At 49.8% G+C, this 22,910-nt stretch overlaps 1 protein-coding gene across 3 annotated transcripts in view; it reads right to left on the bottom strand.

The window, feature by feature from the left end:
* The window catches only part of PLCG2 (phospholipase C gamma 2), a 161,294-nt gene extending 153,682 nt beyond the window's left edge, over positions 1–7,612 (bottom strand). For all 3 annotated transcript variants that reach the window (XM_060650040.3, XM_060650047.3, XM_060650042.3), the window contains exons 1-2: positions 7,498–7,612; positions 2,261–2,495 (exon numbers count right to left, since the gene is read on the bottom strand). In XM_060650040.3, coding sequence (XP_060506023.1) covers positions 2,261–2,453 — 193 coding nt within the window. In that variant the 5' untranslated portion in view covers positions 2,454–2,495; positions 7,498–7,612. The remainder of the gene's footprint in view (positions 1–2,260; positions 2,496–7,497) is intronic.
* Between the last annotated feature and the right edge of the window lie 15,298 nt (positions 7,613–22,910).

The following is a 22,910-nucleotide window of genomic DNA, read 5'->3' as shown; positions in this document are numbered from 1 at the left end:
GGGCTCAGGTTCTGTGACACCGGAGACATACCTGGCTACGAAGCCAGGAGAAAATTTTTAGAAAGCTGTTTAATCGAACTCACGGTAAGAGCCATCGAATGAAGAGCTACGCCAAGCTAGCAGAGGTGACCTGTGAACGGCCAAGTTCAGAACCCCACTGAGGTACAGATCAAGGCTTGGGAACAGGTACCGTCCTACCTCACGGGCTTTTGTTGGGTGCTGCCAAACTCCCCCCGAAGGAAGTCATCCTTCAGATATACCCTCTAACAATAAAAGGAGCAAAGACAGCCCCCACACACCGCTGGTGGGAATGTAACAGGCTGCAGCCACCTTGCAAACAGTCCGGCGACTCCTAAAATGGCTACACAGAGTCACCACCACAGGACCCAACAACTATGCTCCTAGGCACAGACCCAAGAGGAATGAAGACACACACCCTCACAAGAACTTGTACACGGACGTTCCTGACACGAGTCACTGCAGCCATGAAGTGGGGACGGCCCAAAGGTCCATCAATGAGTGAACAAATTGTGGAAAATCCACACGAGGGATTATTATTCAACCGGACAAAGGAATGAAGCACAGACACGCTACAACGTGGATGAACCTCAGGGTCATCATGCTAAGGGAATGAAGCCAGACACAGAAGGCTTCATATTCTAGAATTGCACTTACAGGAAGTGCCCCCGACAGGGAAATCAACGGAGACGGGAAGGAGACTCGCAGTTGCTTATGGCAAGGGAAGAGGGTGAGGGCGATAGGGAACAAGTTTTCCTTTCGAGGTGACCTCAAAGGTTCGAAACATGGTTGGTTGTGCAGACGCATGAATACACTAAAAACCACTTCACTGTTCGTTTTGAATGGGTGAATTGTATGGTATGTGAATTATCTCAATAGAGTTTTTGCATAAAAAGGAGAAAAAAGAAGAAAAAAAGAAAAAAGAAAAAGGAAAAAAGAAAAGAAAAAGAAAAATTTGCAGCAGCTGATAACAAAAAACTTGAAATCACCCAACTGTCCATCTGGGGTGGGCGGGGGGCGGGCAGGGGGGGGGGGGTGGTCAGACCATTTCACGCAGCCAGATGTTATGAGGCTGTGAAAGCAGCAGGTAGACCAGTGGGATGATCAGAACCCACCTCCAAATGATCATTAAATTAAAAAAAGAAATCTGAGGGTGCTTGGGTGGCTCAGTTAGTTAAGTATCCAACTTCCACTCAGGTCACGATCTCGCGGTTCGTGGGTTCCAGTCCCGCGTCGGCTGTGTGCTGACAGCTTGGAGCCTGGAGCCTGCTTTAGATTCTGTCTTTCTCTCTCTCTGCCCCTCCCCAGCTCACACTGTCTCTCTCTCTCTCTCTCTCTCAAAAATAAACTTTAAAACATAAAAAAAAAATTAAATTAAAAAAAAAAAAGAAAGAAATCAAAGTGCAGAAGTTTAAGTAGTAAGGACCCATTCCTGGAAAAAAACATGACCCACGCATTTCACAAGCATAGAATACTCTAGAAGACAAAAGAACTTCTTGGTAATGAGCTTGACCACCCCGGGGGCACAGAGTGGGACTGGGGAGGAGAGACATTTATTTATGAATTGTTTGATTTTTCCAAGCATATTTTAATTTTTCAATTGACATTAAAAAAAAAAAAAAAAAGAGTCCATACAAAAAAATGCCAATTAAAGCAAGTCTCTGCAACTGAAAATTGCTTAAGTCTCCTTACTCCGTTTGTTGACAACAGCCTTAGAAGCTTTAGGAACTGAGCCAATTGCCCAATCTGAGGCGGGTGGGGAACGAAGACACCACCTCCCAGGACTGGAGCTTCATTTAAAAGCTCCAGAATATTCTGACACGCTCTGTCCCCGCGGAGCGAAGAGCGAAGGCCTCTCGTTCTGTGGTTCATAGTAAAACAAAACAGGCCTATCTGCCTACCAAGCCAGGATTCCTGCAGTTCTCTCACTTGGTCCTTACGAAGGCAGAGCAGGGCAGGGCGCTTGACCGGCAACAGAAACCAAAAGGTCCCCGATGCGGTCAGGCAGGGAGCACACCCCCGCCAGCCCAGGTGAGCCATCTGAATGTCATTTCCAAGTTGGCCCCTGGGGCCTCCGTTCCTCCCCTCCCCCCCCACCACGATTCTCTGGCTCAACTTCCCCCACCTACTCTAAACCCCAACAGATACTCAGTCAGAACGGCCACGCTTCCATTTCCAGAAGAATAAGACACCAAACCAACAACAAGCACAAGAGCAAGTGAAGGCAGGAGGGGCTACTCACAGAAGCCTTCAATCTTGTCAGCCGTCTTGCTCCAGGCCACCTGCCGCGTCTCCATGATCACCTGGACAGTCCTCCGCTCGGGGGTAGACTTACGAAAGCTGAACACGGTCATCACCGTGCCCAGCTCCAGGGTTCTCTTGATCTGACTCTTCTCATATTCAGGAAGGGTGTCCATGTTGACCATGGCGGTCATTTTTGGCAGAGGACGCGGTGGGAGGCGTGAGGGAACAGGACGCTGGAAAGGCAGAATAAAGGAGTAAATTGGGTTTTGGGAGGAGGAATTCGTTAACTAACGGCCAAAATCCTGTCTCACGCCCAACAGGAGGGGTTTTGGAAGATTCTCCAGGCGGGGAATCGTGGACCACTCAGCGCAGACAGGACGCACAGAGGTTGAAATACACGTGGAGGTGTGGGAGGAGCCCCTCTGACCTCAATGACTCAGCTGTCATCCCGGCTTTGAATAACCAAATCACTCCAGCCTGGCAGGGTACCCGGCCCTCCCACACTCTTCCAGGCTGTAGAGTATTTGAATAGCCAAAGCAGTCCAGGCTGGCTCCACTCCCCACCCCCAGCATCCTCTTCTCTTCTGCCTAGATTTCCCTCCCCATCTAAGTGAACTTGAGAAGAGAAAAAAATACTATCAACTAAACCACTTCAAGAATGCGTCTGTGGAGACCTCTGCACGGAAACGGAGCCACAAAGACAGAAAACATCGGGGCCCAGCAGCCTCAAGTTCAAAGTTCAAGTCCTGGTGGGGCTTTCGGCCGACCATGTGGCCTGGGCAGGCTGCACGACCTCTGAAAGCCTCGGTCGCATCCCTTCTAAAATGGGGTCGTGGGGACAGTGAGGAAAGCCTTCACTGCGATGCCACCAGCAGGACACTGGCCTTCTGCTCAGCACGCAGGTGTTCTCAAACAGCACTGATGCCCCCGCAGAGAAAGGTGCTGGGCCCCAAATCCTGGAACCAGCCGGGTCTGGTGGCATTCACACCTGTGTCCAATCCGTCAGCAGATGCAATTCATCTTCCCCAGTCACGGGCTCCTCCCAGGATCTCACACCTGGATTATTCTAATCGCCCACCTGGTCTCCCCCTTCTGCCCCAGCCCCCTCCAGTCCAGTCCAGACCAGTAGCTAGAGGCCCTGTTTCCAACAACATGAAATCATGTCACCCCCTCTGAGCAGCCGGCTGCAGTCACGCCCTGACCCCTCACTCTGCAGAGGGGAGTCAGATAGAAGGCTCTCTAGGGGCAGACCCTCCCCAAGCCTATGCTGTACTTCCACACTTGTGAAGGGGGAGACGTAACAGAATCTCGGAGGAAGTTCTTGGATTAAACCAGGTAGAGAGAGAGATCTTGGAGCCCTTACAACAATGACACAAGTCAATGCTCCCCAGATTTTGCTATCGCTACGACCTCCATCAATTTTTCCATGCATCTTCATTATTCACCACCCCCCCCTCCACCCACCCCTCCCACCCCCCCCTCCACCCACCCCTCCCCCCCACCCCTGCCCCAAATCCAACAGGATCAGGAGCCCACAGCTGTTACTCTGTAGAGAGGCAGGTGTTCAGCCAGGGCCATGCGGGCCTTCCGGAGGCCTCCTGCCAAGCCACTCAAAATCAGGGCCTCCGTTCCCTCATCTTAAAATGGAGGTAATACCAGCCTCAAGGGGCACTGGAAGGACTGGAAGCTACGATGTATGTACAGCCCCCAGCACTTAGCAGGGCCTCATAATATTAACCAGTCAGCTGTTCAACATGTGGAGTGTCAACTCTATGCCAGGAACTGAGCTGGGGACTGGCATGCAAATGAGGCGAGGGGCAGTGGGGAGAGGCCCAGGCCTTGCCCTCTGCCCCCTTCTTCCCTCCAGCTCACGCCCATAGCCAAAGGCAGCTCCACAGGTATCTGGCAGCTGGAGATCAACTCATGAATTACACCTGCTCTCTGCCCACTTAGAAGCAGACCTGTCAGCTCAACCCCTACTTAGGACAGAAAAAGCTTCTGGGAGAGGAAGGGATCTGAATCCAATCTTCTCAAAAGGTAAAGCAGAAGGGAATAGTGTTCTCATCAGAGGAACAGCCTTAGGCAAAGGCCCAGCAGCAAGACAAGTGGGCCACAAACTCCGCCCAAAATGAGCCTCCTGCCCCATCACCCTGTAAGCCATGAGGGGGGACAGGGAGACCAGGTGCCTGGGGCCAGTCTCGTCCTGGTAAACCAGCTCTTTATTGGCTTTTTCCCAAGTCCCAGCACCTGCTATACCTGGTTTATCTCATTTATCTCAAGGAGAAATACCAGAGGTGAAAACACAAGTCCTGAGAGGGGAAATTACATAATCAAGGTCACACACACAAATGTGGCAGCACCAAGGGCAGAACCCTGGTCTGAATCCCACACCCTGACTCTGTTAGTACCCGTCTTATGGAACTCAGAATCCCATGGCAGAATCTGGCTAGAAACAAGCTAATTTGGTAGCCCCTCATCCCTCTCAAGTTAAAGGACTTGTCCAAGGTCACACAGCTAGAAAGTGGCAGGAGCAGGATTTGCACCTGATCCCAGCTCTCACCAAGCTGACCACCCTCAGCCATGCGCCTCTGGAGCTCCCTCCCAGGGCTCCAGGTCACCATGCGGCAAAGCATAAAGAGGAAACACACCCCTTCCCACCTCCACCTCTGATTACACCTGCCGGCCAGGAGCCACCAGGGCCCTCAGTTTTTTTCTGACTCTGGCTCTGAGAAGGGCTTGGACTTAAACATTCCCGGATTCTGGTCACTTCCAGCTCGGAAGCCCAGTGGACTGGCACAACTGTAAACATCAAGTCTCCCCTGTTGCCTCTCGCCAGGAACTGGAAACAGGCCCTTATGGCCACAATATCCTTGGACTCAACCAACAAGATCCAGCCAGCTCCCGACTCAGGCTCCCAGAGTTTGATGCTTCAGCAGCTAAGGCAAGGGGGTCTCCCAGGCCTTCTCCCCAAAGGAAGGCACCAGGCAGCAAGGACAATTCCCATTTTTCTTCTGCTTTCAAGAAAAAAAAAAATGAAATAGCCTTGAAATCCCTTTTTCCTGTTTCTCATCCTCCCCGGGTAACTTTGCAAAAGGACTTACGGTGTCTGAGATTTAATAAGAGGTTTTGCCATTTCTACTTTCCACGTCCTTTCCATGCTTGAAATAAACTTCCGGGAGACAAGGACCCAGGACTAGGAAGCAGGGAAGTTTTCTTCTCTTCCCTGAGCTCAGAAGAAACGTTAGGCCCATAAAGGATTTCGTATAAAATCCCACAGGACAATTCTGTTGAGCTCTGCACACATTCCTGAGAGGCAGCTGCCCCTCTCCTGCAGCTGAAAGGAAGGAAGGTGATGCCCCATCTCACACCCACCATCTCACACCCACCCTGCAGAAACGCATTTTCACTGGAGGGGCGGCCACTGCACCTAAGTGTGAATGAGCTCAACTCTCTTTTTTTGAGGAGACAACCTGTGAGCATCTATTAAAACATAAAACATGCATACGCTTTGAGGAGCAGTCACCTGTGTGCAGAAGGAAACACAAAGATATTCGCAGAAGCATTATCTGTAACAGAAAAGAAAAAAAAAAAAAAAAGAACACAACTGGGAAGGAAGGAGGTCCCTTAAAGAAATAAGGAGACATGCACACCAAGGATTACTCAGTAACTATCAGAAACCATGGGGAAAATTTATAAGCAATTGGATCCAGAAAGATTCATGAAATAGATGGGGGGGGGGGGGGAGTTGCAAACCAGTAAGCATCATAGAATTATTTTTTTTAAAGGCTGTCTGCTTATAAATCCAAGGAAAGTGGTTACTTTGCGGGGAAGAGGGGGTTCCCTGACTTTTTATTAACTTAAGTGGTAACATAAGGATGAGCTTTTTCTTGTGTTTTGCTGTTTTCCAAATTAAGAAGTGTTTTCAAATTTTCTTACCGGCCATTTTCCACCAACTGCACCCAGCCAAAGGGCTATTCGTGGGGTGCCCGTTTTGCCTCTTGTAGAGAAGCCTCAAGGGCTCAAGGTGGGGGGAGGGGGAAGGTGTGTAGGAGGGGGAGATAGAGGTGGGGTAGGGGGACGGGTTGGTGGGGGCGGCAGCAGCGGCACTAGGCAATTTCGGCATCAACGAAATCCTCAGGGAGTACTGTCCCCGCGCTGGTACACACCTTGGTAGCAGGCTAACTGCTGGGCCTGGCACGGGCTCCAAAATTGGTAAAGCCCTCTCTGCAGAAGCGTAGCTAAGGATAATGGCCAAGCCCCAGGCAGGGCCCTTAGCCAGAGGGTCAACCACGAGCCAGGCACCCTTTTCATAGACAGGCCTCAATTTTCCACAGCCCTGGAATGTACGTTTGGGCAGCCCCAGCATCCAGGGTAAGGAAGTTCAGAGAGGTTCTTTAACGTGCCCAGGGTCACACAGCTGGAACTCCAATTCAAATTAAGGTGATTAGCAAGGCCACCTCTTTCCTTGCGCCACGTCACCCCCCTCAGCCCGCCAGACTCTTTCCGCGTAGTTTAAGATCGGGGTGCTAGGAGAGCCCCTCCCGGTTCTCCGCAAGAATCCAGGCGCCAACCCCCCAGTCTAAATGAGACGCGGTTGCCCCTCGAATTCTTCCGCTATGGCGGTGATGACCTCGTTGGGATTCCAAAACATAACCAGGAAAACGCACAGACGAGCACACATAATTATGCACACACGCAGTTGTGGGGTGGGACAGGGAAACACGGATCCCCCCCAAACTCTCCCGGTTTCTCCTGGGTGAGGGCCGCGCCTTCCGTGGTATCGCGCCGCCAGCCACCCACCCACAACCACCTGTGCAATACGGGGAAGTGCCTGGGGCCCGCCCGGCCGCCCGGACTCAGCGAGCCCCGGCCACAGACGCGGCCGGGAAGCGGCGCACGACCCCACGGCCACGGGAGCCTTGAACGCCAACGCCGGCGCGACCCTCCGACCGCCAGCCGCGCTGCATCCTCCGGGTTCCCATTCAAAGCCGGGGCGGTCCCCGGGCACCGACCGGCGAGGCGGCGCCGTTCCCGGTGAGGAAGTGGCCGGCGGCCAGGCCCCGACCCCCGCCCGCACTGCCCGGGCCCCGGGCACCGCGGGCTGCGGGGCCCCCCGACGGCACGCCCCGCTCCTGCCCGCCCCGGCGCCGGACTGTCCGGGCGCGCGCGTCCCCCCCGCCCCACCCCGCCCTCCCCGGGCGCCCGCGCGCGCTCCCGCCCGGCCCGGCCACTCACCTGGCCGAGCCCCGGCCGCGGGTCCCGGCTCCGGGCACTCCCTGCGGCGCGCGCCCTCCAACGCGGGCGCTGCTACTTCTGCTTCGGCCGCGGCCGCGCGCCACGTGACTCCTGGGGGCCGCCCCCCGCGCCCCGGCCCGCCCCCCGCGGCCTCCAGGCGGCCCTGCCCCGCCCGCCCCGGCCGCGCACCCGGACACCGACTCGGCGCCGGGGACCGTGCCTCCGCGGCTGGGGGAGAGGGAGCGAGCCGCCCCAGGCCCCCGGCGAGCCGGAGAGAGGGAGCTTGCAGGCGGCGGCGTAGCAGCATTTATGGAGCGCCTGCTGCATTCAGGTGTTCTCCGTGCGTTTAACGAACTCCTCTTAATTGCCTGGAGTGGGCTGTTCCCGGCCGAATTTGAAATCGTCACCGAGGCTGCGCTGGTGGCACAGCAAGCACCTCTTACTACCTTGGGCAAACCACTTAAATACACTCGGCCTCAGTCTCCCCATCTGTCAGACGGGATCAAAACAGTTTAAGAAACGTAGAACCGGAAATTGATCTCCCAATTTCCCAATGAGAAGATTTTTTTTAATGTTTTTTTTTTAACATTTTATTTATTTTTGAGACAGGGAGACACAGAGCACGAACAGGGGAGGGGCAGAGAGAGAGGGAGACACAGAATCTGAAACAGGCTCCAGGCTGTGAGCTGTCAGCACAGAGCCCGACGCGGGGCTCGAACTCACGGAGCGCGAGATCATGACCTGAGCCGAAGTCGGCTGCTTAACCGACTGAGCCACCCAGGCGCCCCATTTTAATGTTTATTTTTGAAAGACAGACAGTGAGCAGGGGAGGGGCAGAGAGAGAGGTAGACACAGAATCGGAAGCAGGCTTCAGGCTCCGAGCTGTCAGCACACAGCCCGACGGGGGGCTCGAACCCACAAACTGTGGGATCATGACCTGAGCCGAAGTCAACGGACTGAGCCACCCAGGTGCATCGAGAGTTTTTTTTTGGGTTTTTTTGTGTTTTTAATGGCTCACTCTGTAAACTAAGTGTATGGAAGACATAGTCAAATGCCTAATTACTGTATTTAGTTGATTAATTTAGCTGCACATGCCAATTTGCAGTCACAAACCGTATGATGTAACTTTTTTTTCTTTCTTTTTTTTTTTTTTTTTTTTAGAAATATGACTTTTCCATTCTTGGGTTTCCTGAAGCCATGTTATTCAAACTTTTCACGTGCATCTTTGACGCAAGTGTCTTCTTGGCGATTCCAGCCAGCTTTAGGGTCACCTACAGCCTTCTCAGAGCACATCAGTTTTACTCCTAAACTGTTGAGTTAGAGCATTTTGTGAACTTATGGATGTTGCCCCGAGGGAACATGGTGTATCTGAAGTCACGGGTCACATTTACCGACTTCAGAAATCCATAGATTCATTTCCTTCCCTGCCCCATCTCAGGAATGTACCAATTACTGTTCACGGACAACTTACTGCAGTTTTCTAAAGAGATCTTTGAAAGACTTGTTATGACGTCAGCCACTTGGAATCATGGGGCCAATTTCCAAAAAATAACGGCTAACTCTAGGTTAAATTTCTTTGCCTTTTTTTTTTTTAAGTACTTCACCTTATATTTATTTCCATCAATCTTTTTGGCACTTGTATTTTGGTACCTGTTATGGAACGTACATGAGCTATCAGCACAACTGCACGTATGTGCAATTTATTCTTACAAAATCTGCCTGTTATAGGGAAGCGTGTTCAAGCTCCTGCTGATGAAATGACTGCTGTGTGCAAGCAACAGTTTTGGAGGCCACTCCTGGAGCCCTTGCTCCTAACCTCTGTCCAAACAGATGCTAATCCTGGCTGGAGCTTTCTCTGGTCCCCTGGGGTCAAGCAACGAAAGAACATGTAGTACATGCTTCGAGTCAAAGAACTCTATTTTAACCTGATTTGTGCGCCTACGGTATCTTTGGGGTTCAGATACCCATGGTGTATGAGATGACGGTCATAGTAGATGGCAGGTTGCTTTTTCATATTTTTAATTGTCTGTCTTCTTCGTCTCATTGTTTACCTTCAGGCGAACAGGAATCCAGTGCAGGGGCGCCTGGGTGGCTCAGTCGGTTAAGCGTCTGACTTCATTGAGCTCAGGTCATGATTTCACGGTTTGTGCGTTTGAAACGTTAAAACAAATTTTTAAAGGAATCCAGTGCAATGAAGGGGAATCTCTGGAGCTTCTCACCTCTTTTTCTTAAACCTCAGCTTGTTTGTTCAAAATAATTGACACATGGGCCCCTCCCTGCTTCCTTCTGGGAGGACTCAAATACAAAATGACATTTGTTTTCCAAAGCACAGTAGGTAGGCGGAGAATCCACCCGGTCAAAAACAAACAAACAAACAAACAAACAGTGTCCCATGTAGGACTCACAAGTGTTCAGTTTGGGGGGACGGGGGTAGGATTTAAACCCAGAACCCAGGTCTGTCTGGTGCCAGTGCCCATGAACACATAGGCCCACTGCCCACTCAAAGCATTAACAGGAGGCATTCAGGCAGGGAGAAGTGAGTTTGTAACCACCCCACACAGATTCTCAAATGGGTCAGGAAGTGACCTCAAAGGGTGGAGGGAACTTTCTTTTCCTTTTCATATAAAAAGAAAGAAGAAGGGGCGGTGAGGGTGGAGGGGGCATAACCCAAAAGAAAATGGTCTTTTCATCAAAATTGTCTCAACTTTTTATCCTGTGCTCCTCACCCGGCCTCAATATGCACTTGTTTGTTCTTGTTGTTGTTGTTGTTGTTGTTGTTGTTGTTGTTTTTCCCATAACCCTCTTCCATTTACTAGCAGCCACAGTGCACTGAACCATTAGGCCCTCGGTGTTTCTGTTTCCCTCTCTGTAAAATGGGCATAACTGTACTTGTCTCCCTGGAGAGATGGCAAGGATTAAATACAACCTAAAGCAGGTATCCTGGGTTCCACCAACAGAGCTGACCATTCTTAATACTGTGATGGGAAAGAAGAAAAGCCCCGTGGTGCAGTGGAAAGGTGTGGCCTTGAAGAATAGGGAGATCCGGGTTCAAGTCCCAAGTCTGCCCCTTCCTTAGCTGTGTGACCTTAAGCTGGTCAGGCACCCTCTCTGAGCCTCCAGCTTCCCCATCACACCATCCTTTGAGATGTCCAGAAGAGGCAAATCTGTAGAGACAGAAAGCAGATTCGTGGTTGCTTGACCTCAGGACTGAGGTCATGCGGGTCCTGGAAGGTCCAGGGTTTCTCTCTGGAGTGATAAAAAAAAGTTCTAAAATTTTGTGAAGACAGTAGAAAAGTTCCGTGAATACACCAAAAGCCATTGAACTGTATATTTTTAAAGGGTCAACTGTATGGTATGTGACTTATATCTCAGTAAAGCTGTTCAAAAAAAAAAAAAAAACAAAAACCCTACCTTAGAAGGTTGTTTAAAGAATTCAAGGTAATGGGCAGAGGAGGTTATCATAACACAGCTTCAATCAGTAAGGCCTCTTGTTCTAATAATCACTGGTGTACCACGGGCCTTCCCGACCTAGGCCTCTTCCTTACCCCAGCCACCAGTAAAGCCCCTCACCCCACCCCAGGGAACGCGCCGACCTACCCGTCCACCCCCAGCGCCAAAAAACGATCAGAAAGTCCCTGAGAGCCTTTGAGTTTGGTTTCCTTTCCTGACATTGTTCAGAGAAATGCATGTCCCCTGGGGACAAGCCCAGTCCCAGCTGCTGGCTGGCAGGCCTCTGTGAGAGGAAGTACCACCCAGAAAAGCCCCCAGACCTCGGCAGGGTTAAGCGGGCCCAGCAGATTGGGGGTGGGGGTGGGAGAGGGGCAGGGGACCCTCAGCTCTTTTGCTCTTCAGCTTGATTGAGGCATAACTGTTATACGAAAAGCTGTGCTTAATTAATAGATACAATTTTTATTTATTTATTTATTATTTATTTATTTATTTAATATATGAAATTTATTGTCAAACTGGTTTCCATACAACACCCAGTGTAATAGATACAATTTGATAAGTTCGGACCTACCCATATACCCATGTTACCATCAAAGGTTTCCCCCCCCCCCCCCTTGTCGCTTTGTCATTCTGTTTCTTTTTGGGTTACATTTTGGGTGTGCATGTGTGGTAAGAACACTTAACACAATGTCTTCCCTCCTAACACATTTTTTGATGTGCGATAGCATCTTGTCAACTGTAGACACAATGTTGTGTAGCGGAGCTCTTAGAATTTGCTCATCTTGTGTGGCAGAGACTCTGTAACCATGGAGCATCTCCCCGTTTCCCTCTTCTCCCAGCTCCTGGCAACCACCATTTCTGTTCTTTGCCTCTAGAAGTTTGCCTTTTTTTTTTTAATGTTTAATTTATTTTTGAGAGGGGGGGGGGAAGGGCAGAAAGAGAGGGAGACACAGAATCCGAAGCAGGCTCCAGGCTCTGAGCTGTCAGCACAGAGCCCGATGTGGGGCTCGAACTCACAAACCAGAGATCGTGACCTGAGCCGAAGCCGGACGCTTACCTGACTGAGCCCCCCAGGCGCCCCTAGAAGTCTGCCCCCTTTAGATGTGTCCCAGGAGTGGAACCATGCAACAGGTGCCCTGTGTGACTGGCTTACTTCGCTTAGCATAGTGTCCTCCAGAGCCATCCACGTGGCTGCAGACGGTCGGCTTTCCTTCCTTTTAAAGGCTGAATATCCATTGTATGTACATATGACGTTGTCTTTATCTGTTTACCTATCGATGGACATTTAGGTTGTTTCCATGTCTTGGCTGTTGGGAGTGACGCTGCCATGAATATGGAGTGCAGATATCTCTTCATGGTCCTGTCTTCGATTTTTTTTTTTTTTTTTTTTTGAGAAATATATACCCAGAAGTGGAATTGCTGGATCATGTGGCAGTGCTGGTTTTAATATTGTGAGGAACCTCCTCGCCGATTTCCAGACAAAAGTGGCTGCACCAGTTTGCATTCCGACCAACAGTGCAACCAGGTCTGCTTCTCTCCACATCCTCACCAACACTTGTTACCTCTTTTTTTTTTTTTCTATACTGGCTACTCTAACAGGTGTGACGGGGTTTTCATTTGCCTTTCCCTGGTGATTAGTCATGTTGGGTGTCTTTTCATATACCTTGTTGGCTTGCTTTCTTTTTTTGTTTCCAATTTTTTAAATGTTTATTTATTTATTTTCAGGGAGAGCAAGTGGGGGAGGGGCAGAGAGAGACAGAGAAAGAGCATCCCAAGCAGGCTTCATGCTGTCAACCAGAGCCTGAAGTGGGGCTCAATCCCCCCCAACCTTGAGATCATGACCTGAGCCGAAACCAAGAGTTGGATGCTTAACCGACTGAGCTACCCAAGGGCTCCCCTACCTTGTTGGCTTTGGAGAAATGTGTCTTCTTTGGAGAAATGTCCGTTCAAGTCCTTTGGCCACTTTTAAATCAGGTTATTTGTTTCTTTGCTATTGAGCTGGAGGAGTCTGCTGTCTAAACTGAGGCCTGCTTGGAAAAGTTTCTGGTCCCATGGCTTTTCTTTCAGCTTCTCAAGCCTCAAGTTCCTGCTGGGGCTCATTTATTCATTCATCAAACACTTGCTGGGTGCCTTCGCGGAGCCAGGAGCTGCTGGGCTCCAGGGAGACAGCAATAATCAACGAAGTCCCACCCGGTGAGAGTATATTATAGGTGGGGCCTCCAGAGTGAGACTGAGAGAGTTCGAAACCCTGTTCTGCCCCTCACTGTCTGCGCGGCTCTGCACAGAACTGCCATCCCCTGTGAGGCTCAGTTTCTTCATCAGTGTTAGGGTTGCTGTGCAGGAGTGAGTCAGCTAATGTGTGTCCAGGTCCTGGGCACCCCTCCTGGTTAAGTGGGACCCCGGAGCCGACAGGGCAGTCATGCAGCCATCACTTTGTTACGGACACACAACACGCTGTCTCTGCTGTGCCGAGAACTGGCTGCAGGTGGGCCTCTCCCAGGCCCTAGGCCTCGTGTAAAATCAAGAGAGACAGTTTAAAACCAAGAGCAACTGTGAAGCAGCTGCTGAAAAAGCAGGACATGGAGACAGACAGGCCGCGGTGTGAATCCTGCCTCTGCCACGTTCCTACCTTGTGTCCCCAGTGCAGTGACTTAGTCTCTCTGAGTCTCAGTTTCCCGATCATCCCTCTCATGGCTGGAGTGTAAGTTAGGATGTGCCCAGCTGCCACAAAAAGGCCATCTGGAATCTCATGCCGCTGGAAGCCCGGGAATGGTTGGGGGGCAGTCAGGGAGCAGTCAGAAGTTCAAGTACATCAGCGGGATCAAGATCCTTTCCATATCTGCCTCTCCCGGCAGCCAGACCCGAAGGGGGAAAAGCCAGAAAGAAGAACATTTTCCCCTAAAGCCCCCAGCATGCCTTCTCTTCCGTGTCATTGATCAAAATTGGGTCACAGCCCATTCTGCCTCAGTCATTCTCCAAGGAATGGGATTCCATATCTGGCTGGATGCAGGGGACAGGGTCAGCTTCCTTCAAATTATGTGAGGCTGCCTTGAGGGTGTGTAGCAAAACAGGGGAACTGGTGGTGGTGGTGGTAAGCGTCAGAGAAAGCTCAATCTGAGGATGGGGCTTCCCTTTTGTCCCCACTACAGGCCAGCAAGCCCCCAACCTGGTTCTTGCTCAGTCCAGGGGCAGTGCTACAAAGTCCCATAGACTGGATGGCTTCAAACAACAGAAATGTATTCTCCTGCAGTTCTGGAGGCCCAAAGTCTGGAGTCCCAGTATCAGCAGGGGGTGGTTCCCTCTGGAGGCTCTGGGGGAGAACACACCCAGGCCTCTGTCTTTGCTGCCAGCAGCTGCCCTCCATCCCACCCCCCCCCCCCGCCCCGCATTCCTTGGGCTGGGACTCCACCCCTCCCACCTCTGTTTCGTCTTCAGTGATGGTCTTCCCTGTATCTGTGTCTCAAATCTCTCTCTCCTTTCTCTGGTGAGGACACTATTACTGGATATAGAGTGGGCTCTAAATTGAGATCCTTCATTACGTCCTCAAAGACCCTATTGCCAGCTTCACAGGTACAAGGGGTTAGGACTTAGATCTTTTGGGGGGAGGGTCATGATTCAACCCACTATACCCTGTGTTATGTAAGGCAGGGAGAGACAGTTACTACTCTCTCCAGGGAGAGACAGCAGGAAGAGGCATTTACTACTAAAGAATGACGAGAGCTGGGTTAGAGGGATAAACCGAGGGGTTGGGAAGACTTCTTGGAGGAGATGACCTCAGAACTGGGTCTCGAAGGATTCAAGAGAGCTTTCCAAGAGCACCAGAGAGAGACAGAGAGTAGCTCTGTTATACTCCAAGCTGGTTAGGCAAAGCTGATCAATGCCCTTAAAGTCAGAATAGTGTTTCTTTTGGGGAGGGGGCAGAAGGAAGGGTCTTGGCGGCTGTGACATTCTCAGTTTTGATCCTGTAGTTACAAGGGCTGGTCACTTGATGAAAATGAACCTTACACTTACAACTTGTGCAACTCTATGTATATCTCAATAAAAAAATATTTTATTTTTTAAACTTCATAAAGTTTATTTATTTATTTTGAGAGAGAGTGCATTTGGGAGTGGAGGAGGGGCTGGGGGGGGGGGAGAGAGAGAGAGAGAGAGAGAGAGAGAGAGAGAGGATCCCAAGCAGGCTCTGTGCTGTCATCTCTTGAGACTGTGAGATCATGACCTGAGCCAAAATCAAGAGTCAGATGCTTGGGGCACCTGGGTGGCTCAGTCAGTTGGGCATCCGGCTTCGGCTCAGGTCATGATCTCACAGCTCATGGGTTCCAGCCCCGCATTGGGCTCTGTGCTAACAGCTCAGAGCCTGAAGCCTGCTTTGGATTCTGTGTCTCCCTCTCTCTCTGCCCCTAACCCACTCATATTCTGTCTCTGACTCTCTCAAAAATAAATAAACACTTTTTAAAAATTAAAAAAAAAAAAAGTCAGAAGCTTAAGTGACTGAGACACCCAGGCACCCCCCAAAATAAATATTTTAAAAAGGCTGCTCAATATGTTAACAGGTCATCTCTGACTTGTGGTTTCAATGTTTTCCAAATATTCTTTACTGAACACAGTTTAGTTATACTGGAAAACAAAAACTATGTTAGCTAACTTGACTTTGTGTGTGTGTGTGTGTGTGTGTGTGTGTGTAAACTGAAAATTAAGGCTGTCATTCAGCAGAATGGTCACTTTAGAAGATGGTGATGTAGGCATCTAGGTGGCTCAGTCAGTTGAGCATCTGACTTCGACTCAGGTCATGATCACATGGTTTGTGAGTTCAAGTCCCGTGTTGGGCTCTGTGCTGACAGCTCGGAGCCCCAAGCCTGCTTGGGATTCTGTATCTCCCTCTTTCTCTCTGCCCCTCCCCTGCTTGCACTCTCTCCCTCTCAAAAATAAATAAACATTTTAAAAAGTAAAAAAAAAAAAAAAAAAAAAAGATGATGAGAGGTAAGCTGAGGGGGGGTCCCAGGGGTGTGCCACATTCTGTCTATGTGACACTGGTCACACCAATGTGTTCCGTGTGTGAAAACTAATTGAGCTGTACACTTACATTAAGTGCACTTTTCCACATTATGTTATGCATCAATAAAAACATTAAAATACGAGGTAGTTAGCTGAGGAGTGGAAAAAAAACATTTAAAATCTTTGCGGTTTACCAAAATCAGTAAAAATTTATTTAATGCCTACCTTGTGCCAGGACCTTACATTCAGTAAATGCATTTAGTCGTCACAACAAAGCTGGGAAGCTCGATTATTTCCGTGTTTATTTTACAGATGAGGAAACTGAGGTTCAGAGGCATTAAATGACCTGTAGAGTTGGCCTCTGAAGGCACTGGGCTTATTTCCACTGGAGTTATTTCCACGCCTACAGAGGACTTGTGTCTCCCCTGGGGAGTTCTCAGGGAGGTCTGAGATGCACCCAGATATGCTGCGCCTCATGAATCAGGACCCTGGGGGTAGAGCCTAGGGACTGCATTCTAAACACCCCCACCCCCACCCCATGATTCTTTTGTACTCTTTAGTATGGGTACAAATAGCTCCCACTGAAACAACAGTGAAAGAGACAACATGATGAGCCTTTTCAGAGATAGAAAGCAGTCTGGGCACTTTGGGCAGATATAGAGAGGTGTGAGCCATAAAGATAAGGAGGTTTTGCTGGCAGATTCCAGAAAGACCACCTCATAATGAATTCCCTCGGGAGAGGGAACATTGATTAGCCTTCCATCCATGGAATCTGAGACAAATTCTCCTTAGACACCAATTCAGTAGATCACCCATTCAGCTCATAAGCATTTACGAAGTACCTACTATGTGTCAGGCACTCTCCTAGGCTCTGAGGACAAGGAAAGATTCATTCTCTTTCAGGAGGTCACAGCCGGGTAGGTAAAAAGAAAAAAAGGTTACGGAACTGTTAAAATGGCCACACTAAAACCAATCGACAATACCCTGCGCTGGAGAGCATGTGGAGTGGCTGGTGGGAAGCCAAACGAGGCAGCCTCCGCAGAAAACAGCTGGGCAGTTTCTTAAAAAGGTGCACGTATGTTCACCGTATGACCCGGGAAACCCACATCTAAGTATTCACCCAAGGGTGATGAAAACAAATGTCCCTGTGAAAACCTGGATGCCAAGGTTTACAGCAGCAGTGCTCATCATCACTGAAAGTAAGAAACAACCCAGATAAATGCCTTTCACAAGTGAAAGAATAAACAAAGTATCCAGACGCTGAAAGGGCACTCATCGCCAGCGGGAACAAACTGGCAACACCAAGGAGGAACCTCGAATGCACAAGGCTAAGTGAAAGACCAGAAGCAGAAAGCCACAACAGTAAGATTCCACTGATCGGACGTTCTGGAAGAGGCAAAACCACAGAAAAAATTGATCACCCAGGCGCCTGAGTGGCTCAGTCTGTTGAGTGTCAGACTTTGGCTCAGGTCATGATCTTGCAGCTCAGGTCATGGCCTCATGGTTCGTGAGTTTTGTGAGTTCGAGTCCCGTATGGGCTCACTGCTGTCAGCGCTGAGCCTGCATCGGATCCTCTGTCCCTCTCTCTCTCTCTCTTCCTGTCCCCTGCTCCCTCTCTCTGTCAAAAATAAATAAACGTTTGAAAAAAAAAAAATAGATCCCTGATGGCCAGGGGCTCGGAGCTGACTACAAAAAGCACAAAGCAACAGGGAGAGGTGATGAAATTGTTTTCTAGTTTGACTGTCATGAGATTACACAACTATATGTATTTGCCAAAACTCATATACTATATACCAAAAAGAGTGAATTTTACTGAGTGTAAATCATATTTTACTTTAAAAAAAAAAAGGATACAATACAGATAAGGGCTAGGTGGGGTTTGAGGGAGAAGGAATAATTAAATGCAGGTTTGGGAAAACAGGGTCAGCAAGGCTTCCTGAAAGTAGTGAGTTTCCCCTCTGAGGCCAGTGACAGGTGAGAGCAGTCAGCTGAGTGGGGACAGGGGGAGGGAGGGCGGGTCTCTGCAGACAAGCATGGGCGATACACTCTGGTCAGGGACTCAGTTCTGCCTGAGTGAAGGGTGTACGTGCCCGGAAGGAAGGCAGGGCTTGAGACAGGCTGAGTCTTGCTAACGCATTTGGACTTTACCTGGGGGCAATGGGGAGCTACTGAAGGTCTTAGAGCAGAAGAGTGACCTGGATGATTTCTGGCTTGGAAAATCCACCGTGTGAGCAGGGGAGGGTGGGAGGAGGGAGCCAGGCTGAAGGCAGGAAGACTGGCCAAAACATTCTCTCCACGTGGTTGTGCATTCTAGGCACAGACATTTTTGCGCCAGGCACTGTTACAGGAGCTGGGGGTGGACCAAAGAATTCCTGTGGCTCTTACTTTCTAATGGGGAAGACAGACCGTAAACCAGGAAACAGATTACCAAGGTCATTCCAGATGGCGGGGACAAAGTGCAAGGGCTGTGACAAAGCAGATGGGTATAACGAGGGAAGTGAAAGGGAATTTAGATATGGCAGTCACAAAGTCCTCCTGGAGAAGAGGTCATCTGAGCAGGACCTGAGGAGGAGGAGAGGCCGGCTAAGTGAGCATCTAGAGGAGGAACTTCTCAGGCACGTGCCAAGTCCCCAAGAGGGGTGCTGCTTGCTTTTGAGGGGCACAGAGTGGGTGCATCCCTGAAAGCCATGAAGGGGGGAGCAACTTCCCCCTCCCAGGGGTCTCCCTTCTAGCAAAAGATGCACAGAGCCTTCCTCCATGAGTGGCTGTGTTTCACGCCCCTGCCCCACATCCTCCGTATTTTGGGGGAATGACAGTTTATGGTCTCAAGTGTGGACAGGACAGCCTGAATCCATGAGGGAAGTTTTCCTCTTGGTTCTAAAGGTCACAGCTGCTGCCACTATAAACAGTGCCCATGTGGACAGAATCACACCAGCTCTGGAGACATGGAACTCAGGACGCACCTGGAAAGGCCATTCTGGATTTTCAAACTTGAAAAAAAATTCTAAAAAGCCCCGAGCAAGAAACACACTTCAGCGTCTGGTGACTCATCTGTTGCTGAATCCTCGCAGGTCAGCTGGGCCCTGTCCAGCACCTCCTGGCACGCCACCTCCCTCAGCCGCCCAGCAGAGGTGTCCACAGGGGACCTTCTGTCACAGACTGAACCTTTGAATCAGGTCTGAATTAAGCTGCCAACCAGCCAGCAGACTATGGACTTGTAAGAGACCGAAGTATCACTGGTAAGGTAACTGCTTAAAACCACAGAAATTGATTCTGTAGCTTTCGGGAGGCCAGAAGTCACAAACCAAAGTGTCAGTGAGGTTGGGTCCCCCTGGAGGCTCTGAGAGAACCTCTCCACGCCTCTCTCCTAGCTCCCTGTGGCTGCCAGCGGCCCTTGGTGTCCCTTGAGGAGTAGACGCATCCTTCCGATCTGTGTCTCCCTTGTCACATGGCATTCTCCCTGTGTGTCTGTGTCCTCTCTTCTTTTTATAAGGACATCAGTCACTGGACTTAGGGCTCACTACAACCCAATAGGAATATCTTACCTTGATGACATCGGCAAAAACCCTATATCCAAATGTGACATTTGGAGGCTCCTGGTGGACATGAATCGGGGGAGGACACTATTCAACCCAGGACACCAGGTAAAAAACGAGATGGAGAAAATTGGGCTTGCCACAGGCCTCTTAGAGAACTGGAATTATCGGAGAGTTCAGCTGGTGGCTGGAAAGGCAATTGCCAGGGGTGATGATGAGACCCCCCCAGGACCCCACATGCCTGGGTAATAACAGGTGGTGGCTAAACGGCCTTCTGAGGAGAGGGAATCCATCCAAAAGCCAGCTGTGACAGACTGTATTCTCCAAAGACACATCTGCTCCACATCTCCATTCCATCTGCCCTACCACGTGACATGGATGTTCCGCCACGGAACGGGCCAATCTTTGTAACTTTGCGTAACTGCTCAACGGAACGCGGCAGAAGAGATGGTGCGTGACAGCTTGTGCCGGCTCGGGACGTATGCCTTGGGAGCCCCAAGCTGACTTAAGAAGGCCAGCTACCCTGAAGCCACCATGCTGGAGGGACTGCATAGAGACATCATGCAGAGACAGAGTCCCAGGGAGCCTCACCTGCTCTGGTCCCAGCCCAGGCAGCAGACACAGGAGTGAAGAAGTTTTTCAGACAACCCCAACCCAAGTCAGCATCTGCCTGCAAATGTACGGGAGACTCTGAGCCAGAACTGCCCCCCGCTCCCTAATTCCTAACACACAGAAACCATGATAGATCATCAATGCTGTTTTAAGCCAGTAGGTTTTGGAATGATGCATTCCACAGCAATAGATAATGGATACAATTGATATAATTGTCAAGTGGGCTTGCAAATTTGGGGCAGAGCAGAATTGTCCAGGACAGTGGAAGAGAGTCATATCTGAACGAGTATTTTATTTTTTTATTTTGTTTATTTTTTTAAATGTTTATTTATTTTGAGATAGAGACAGAGCATGAACAGGGGAGGGGCAGAGAGAGAGGGAGACACAGAATCTGAAACAGGCTCCAGGCTCTGAGATGTCAGCACAGAGCCCGACGCGGAGCCCGAACTCACGGACCGTGAGATCATGACCTGAGCCGAAGTCGGACACTTAACCGACCAAGCCACCCAGGCGCCCCTGAACGAGTATTTTAAATGTCCACTTGAAGGGACACTGTATGATCAGCCTGTCGGGGTGGGGGGCGTATTCCAGTGTGGCTGTTCCCACTGTCAGGAAACCCCTGCTCTCCCTCTCACTATTCCCTCTACCTAACAAATTCTGTCTCACCAAATAGGACTCAGGCCATTGTGTTATGGGGAAGGACAAGACAAACTACACACACATATTATTTAAGCTAACAGTTGAGAGTTGCTTTAAAAAGATAATAGCGAGGGGCGCCTGGGTGGTGCCCTCAGTTGGCTAAGGGTCTGACTCTTGATTTCGGCTCAGGTCGTGATCTTGTGGTCTGTGAGTTCAAGCCCCGCCTCGGGCTCTGTGCTGACAGTGCACAGCCTGCTTGGGATTCTCTCTCTCTGCCTCTCCCCCACTCATGTGCACGTGCTCTCTCTCTCTCTCTCTGTCAAAATAAATAAACATTAAAAAAAGGTAATAGTGACATATATACACATTTGCCATGACTCTCACACACATTAAAATTAAGATGTGTGAACGACTGGAAAGGAACACAAATGGATACGTGTGATAAAACAAACACAGCAGAATGCTCATGGTGGAATCCTAGGTGGCATGGGTGGGATAGATGCTTGCTGTACAATTTGTTAAACTTTTCTGTGTGCTCTAAAACACTCATAATAAAACACTGGGAAAACAGAAAGAGCAAACAACTATATAGCAAATACGGTGGGCCAGGTACGGTCCTAAACTTTAACATCTGATGACTTGTTCCATCCTCAGCCCAACCTCCTGACGGAGGTTTGATTATTGTCCCCGTTTGACCGACAAGGAGGCTGGTCATGCAGAGGTTCAAATCACGCCTAAGGTGAGAAGGCAGATAAGAGACAGAGGTAAGAATGGACCCAGCCAGACAACCCCAGCACTGTCCACACCTGGCCCTTACAACATATCACCTCTCACTCATGCAATGCTTTTACAATCCGAAGAATTGTAATTTTATAATTAAAATACACTTACCTTCAAGTCTGATGCCGTTCTTTTTGGCTGCCCAGTGAAACCCGCCCTCCTATGTCTGGGGACGTCCCCACTGATGAGGCCACACCGTTCCAAGGTGCAAGTCAGAACTTTGCTTTCCCAGGCTCCCTAGCAGCTAGGATGCAGATATTCCCAGCTGCCCCATCAGTCAGGTGCACCAGCACCAGGCTCGTGTTCAGAAGTTGGCGACAGGAGAAGCAGGTGTCAGAGGGCACATACCTGGCAAAGGCAGTGACATGGGCACCCAGTGTCCAGCAGCAGCAAGACCAGAGGCTGCAGCCTCTGAACCCAGAACAATCAGCTGGGCTGTCTCCACTGGAGCCATCCAGTGCCTGATTTTGCTTTGCTCAGGTGGTGTAGACACCAGACTTGGGTCTCTGCCCTTCTGGAGAATATACAAGCCACCCAATGTGCTTCAATAAATTCCTTGCGTTTGCTAACACCACGAGGGGTTCCTGTGCTACCTCCTACAACTGCTGGACAGGGAGCTTCAGGGTGATTCCTGACTGTGTAAAGAAAATTGTGTTGACTCGAAAGCCTGTAAAGAGGCTGTGCTGAGTGGAATGGCTAATGTCCTACCACTTAAGGGGAAATTGATTTGTATACGTATGTGTGTATAAGCTATCTCCGAAAAATCAGCAAGAAAGCGATACCAGTGGCTATCCCTAGCAAAGAGTCTGAGTGGCTGAGGCTGAGGGCAGGAAACTCATACTAAACCTTTAAAATTCTGGGGGTGCCTGGCTGGCTGGGTCAGTGGAGCGTGCAACTCTTGGTCTTAGGGTGGTGAGTTCAAGCCCCACGTTGGGTGTAGAGCTTACTTAAAAAAACAAAAGTCAATAGTCACTAATAGTCAAAGCCAATGTTTACAGTTCTCTACTTGTGCAAATAATTGCCTGTCAGAAAATACATAATTGAATTGATTAAAAGGACAACAAAAGGAAATATGATTAAATATGAATCATGGCCTCTGGAGAGTTATTTTTCTACCTCTTTATACATTTCTGCATTTTTAAAAATATCTTAATAGTAATAAAAAGGGGGGGTCGCCTGGGTGGCTCAGTCAGTTGAGCGTCTGACTTTGGCTGAGGTCATGATCTCACAGTTTGTGAGTTCAAGCCCCGCGTCAGGCTCTGTGCGGACAGCTCAGAGCCTGGAGCCTGCTTCGGATTCTGTGTCTTTCTCTCAGCCCCTCCCCTGCTCATGCTCTGTCTCTCAATCATAAATAAATGTTAAAAAAAAAACAGTGAAATAAAAATAAATAAATAAATAAAT

This window comes from Panthera onca, chromosome E2 (assembly GCF_046562875.1).
Source record: "Panthera onca isolate mPanOnc1 chromosome E2, mPanOnc1 haplotype 2, whole genome shotgun sequence".
In the NCBI taxonomy this organism is placed as follows: domain Eukaryota; kingdom Metazoa; phylum Chordata; class Mammalia; order Carnivora; family Felidae; genus Panthera; species Panthera onca.
The sequence above is the reverse complement of the archived record's forward strand: the minus strand, read 5'-3'. Positions and strand labels throughout refer to the sequence as shown.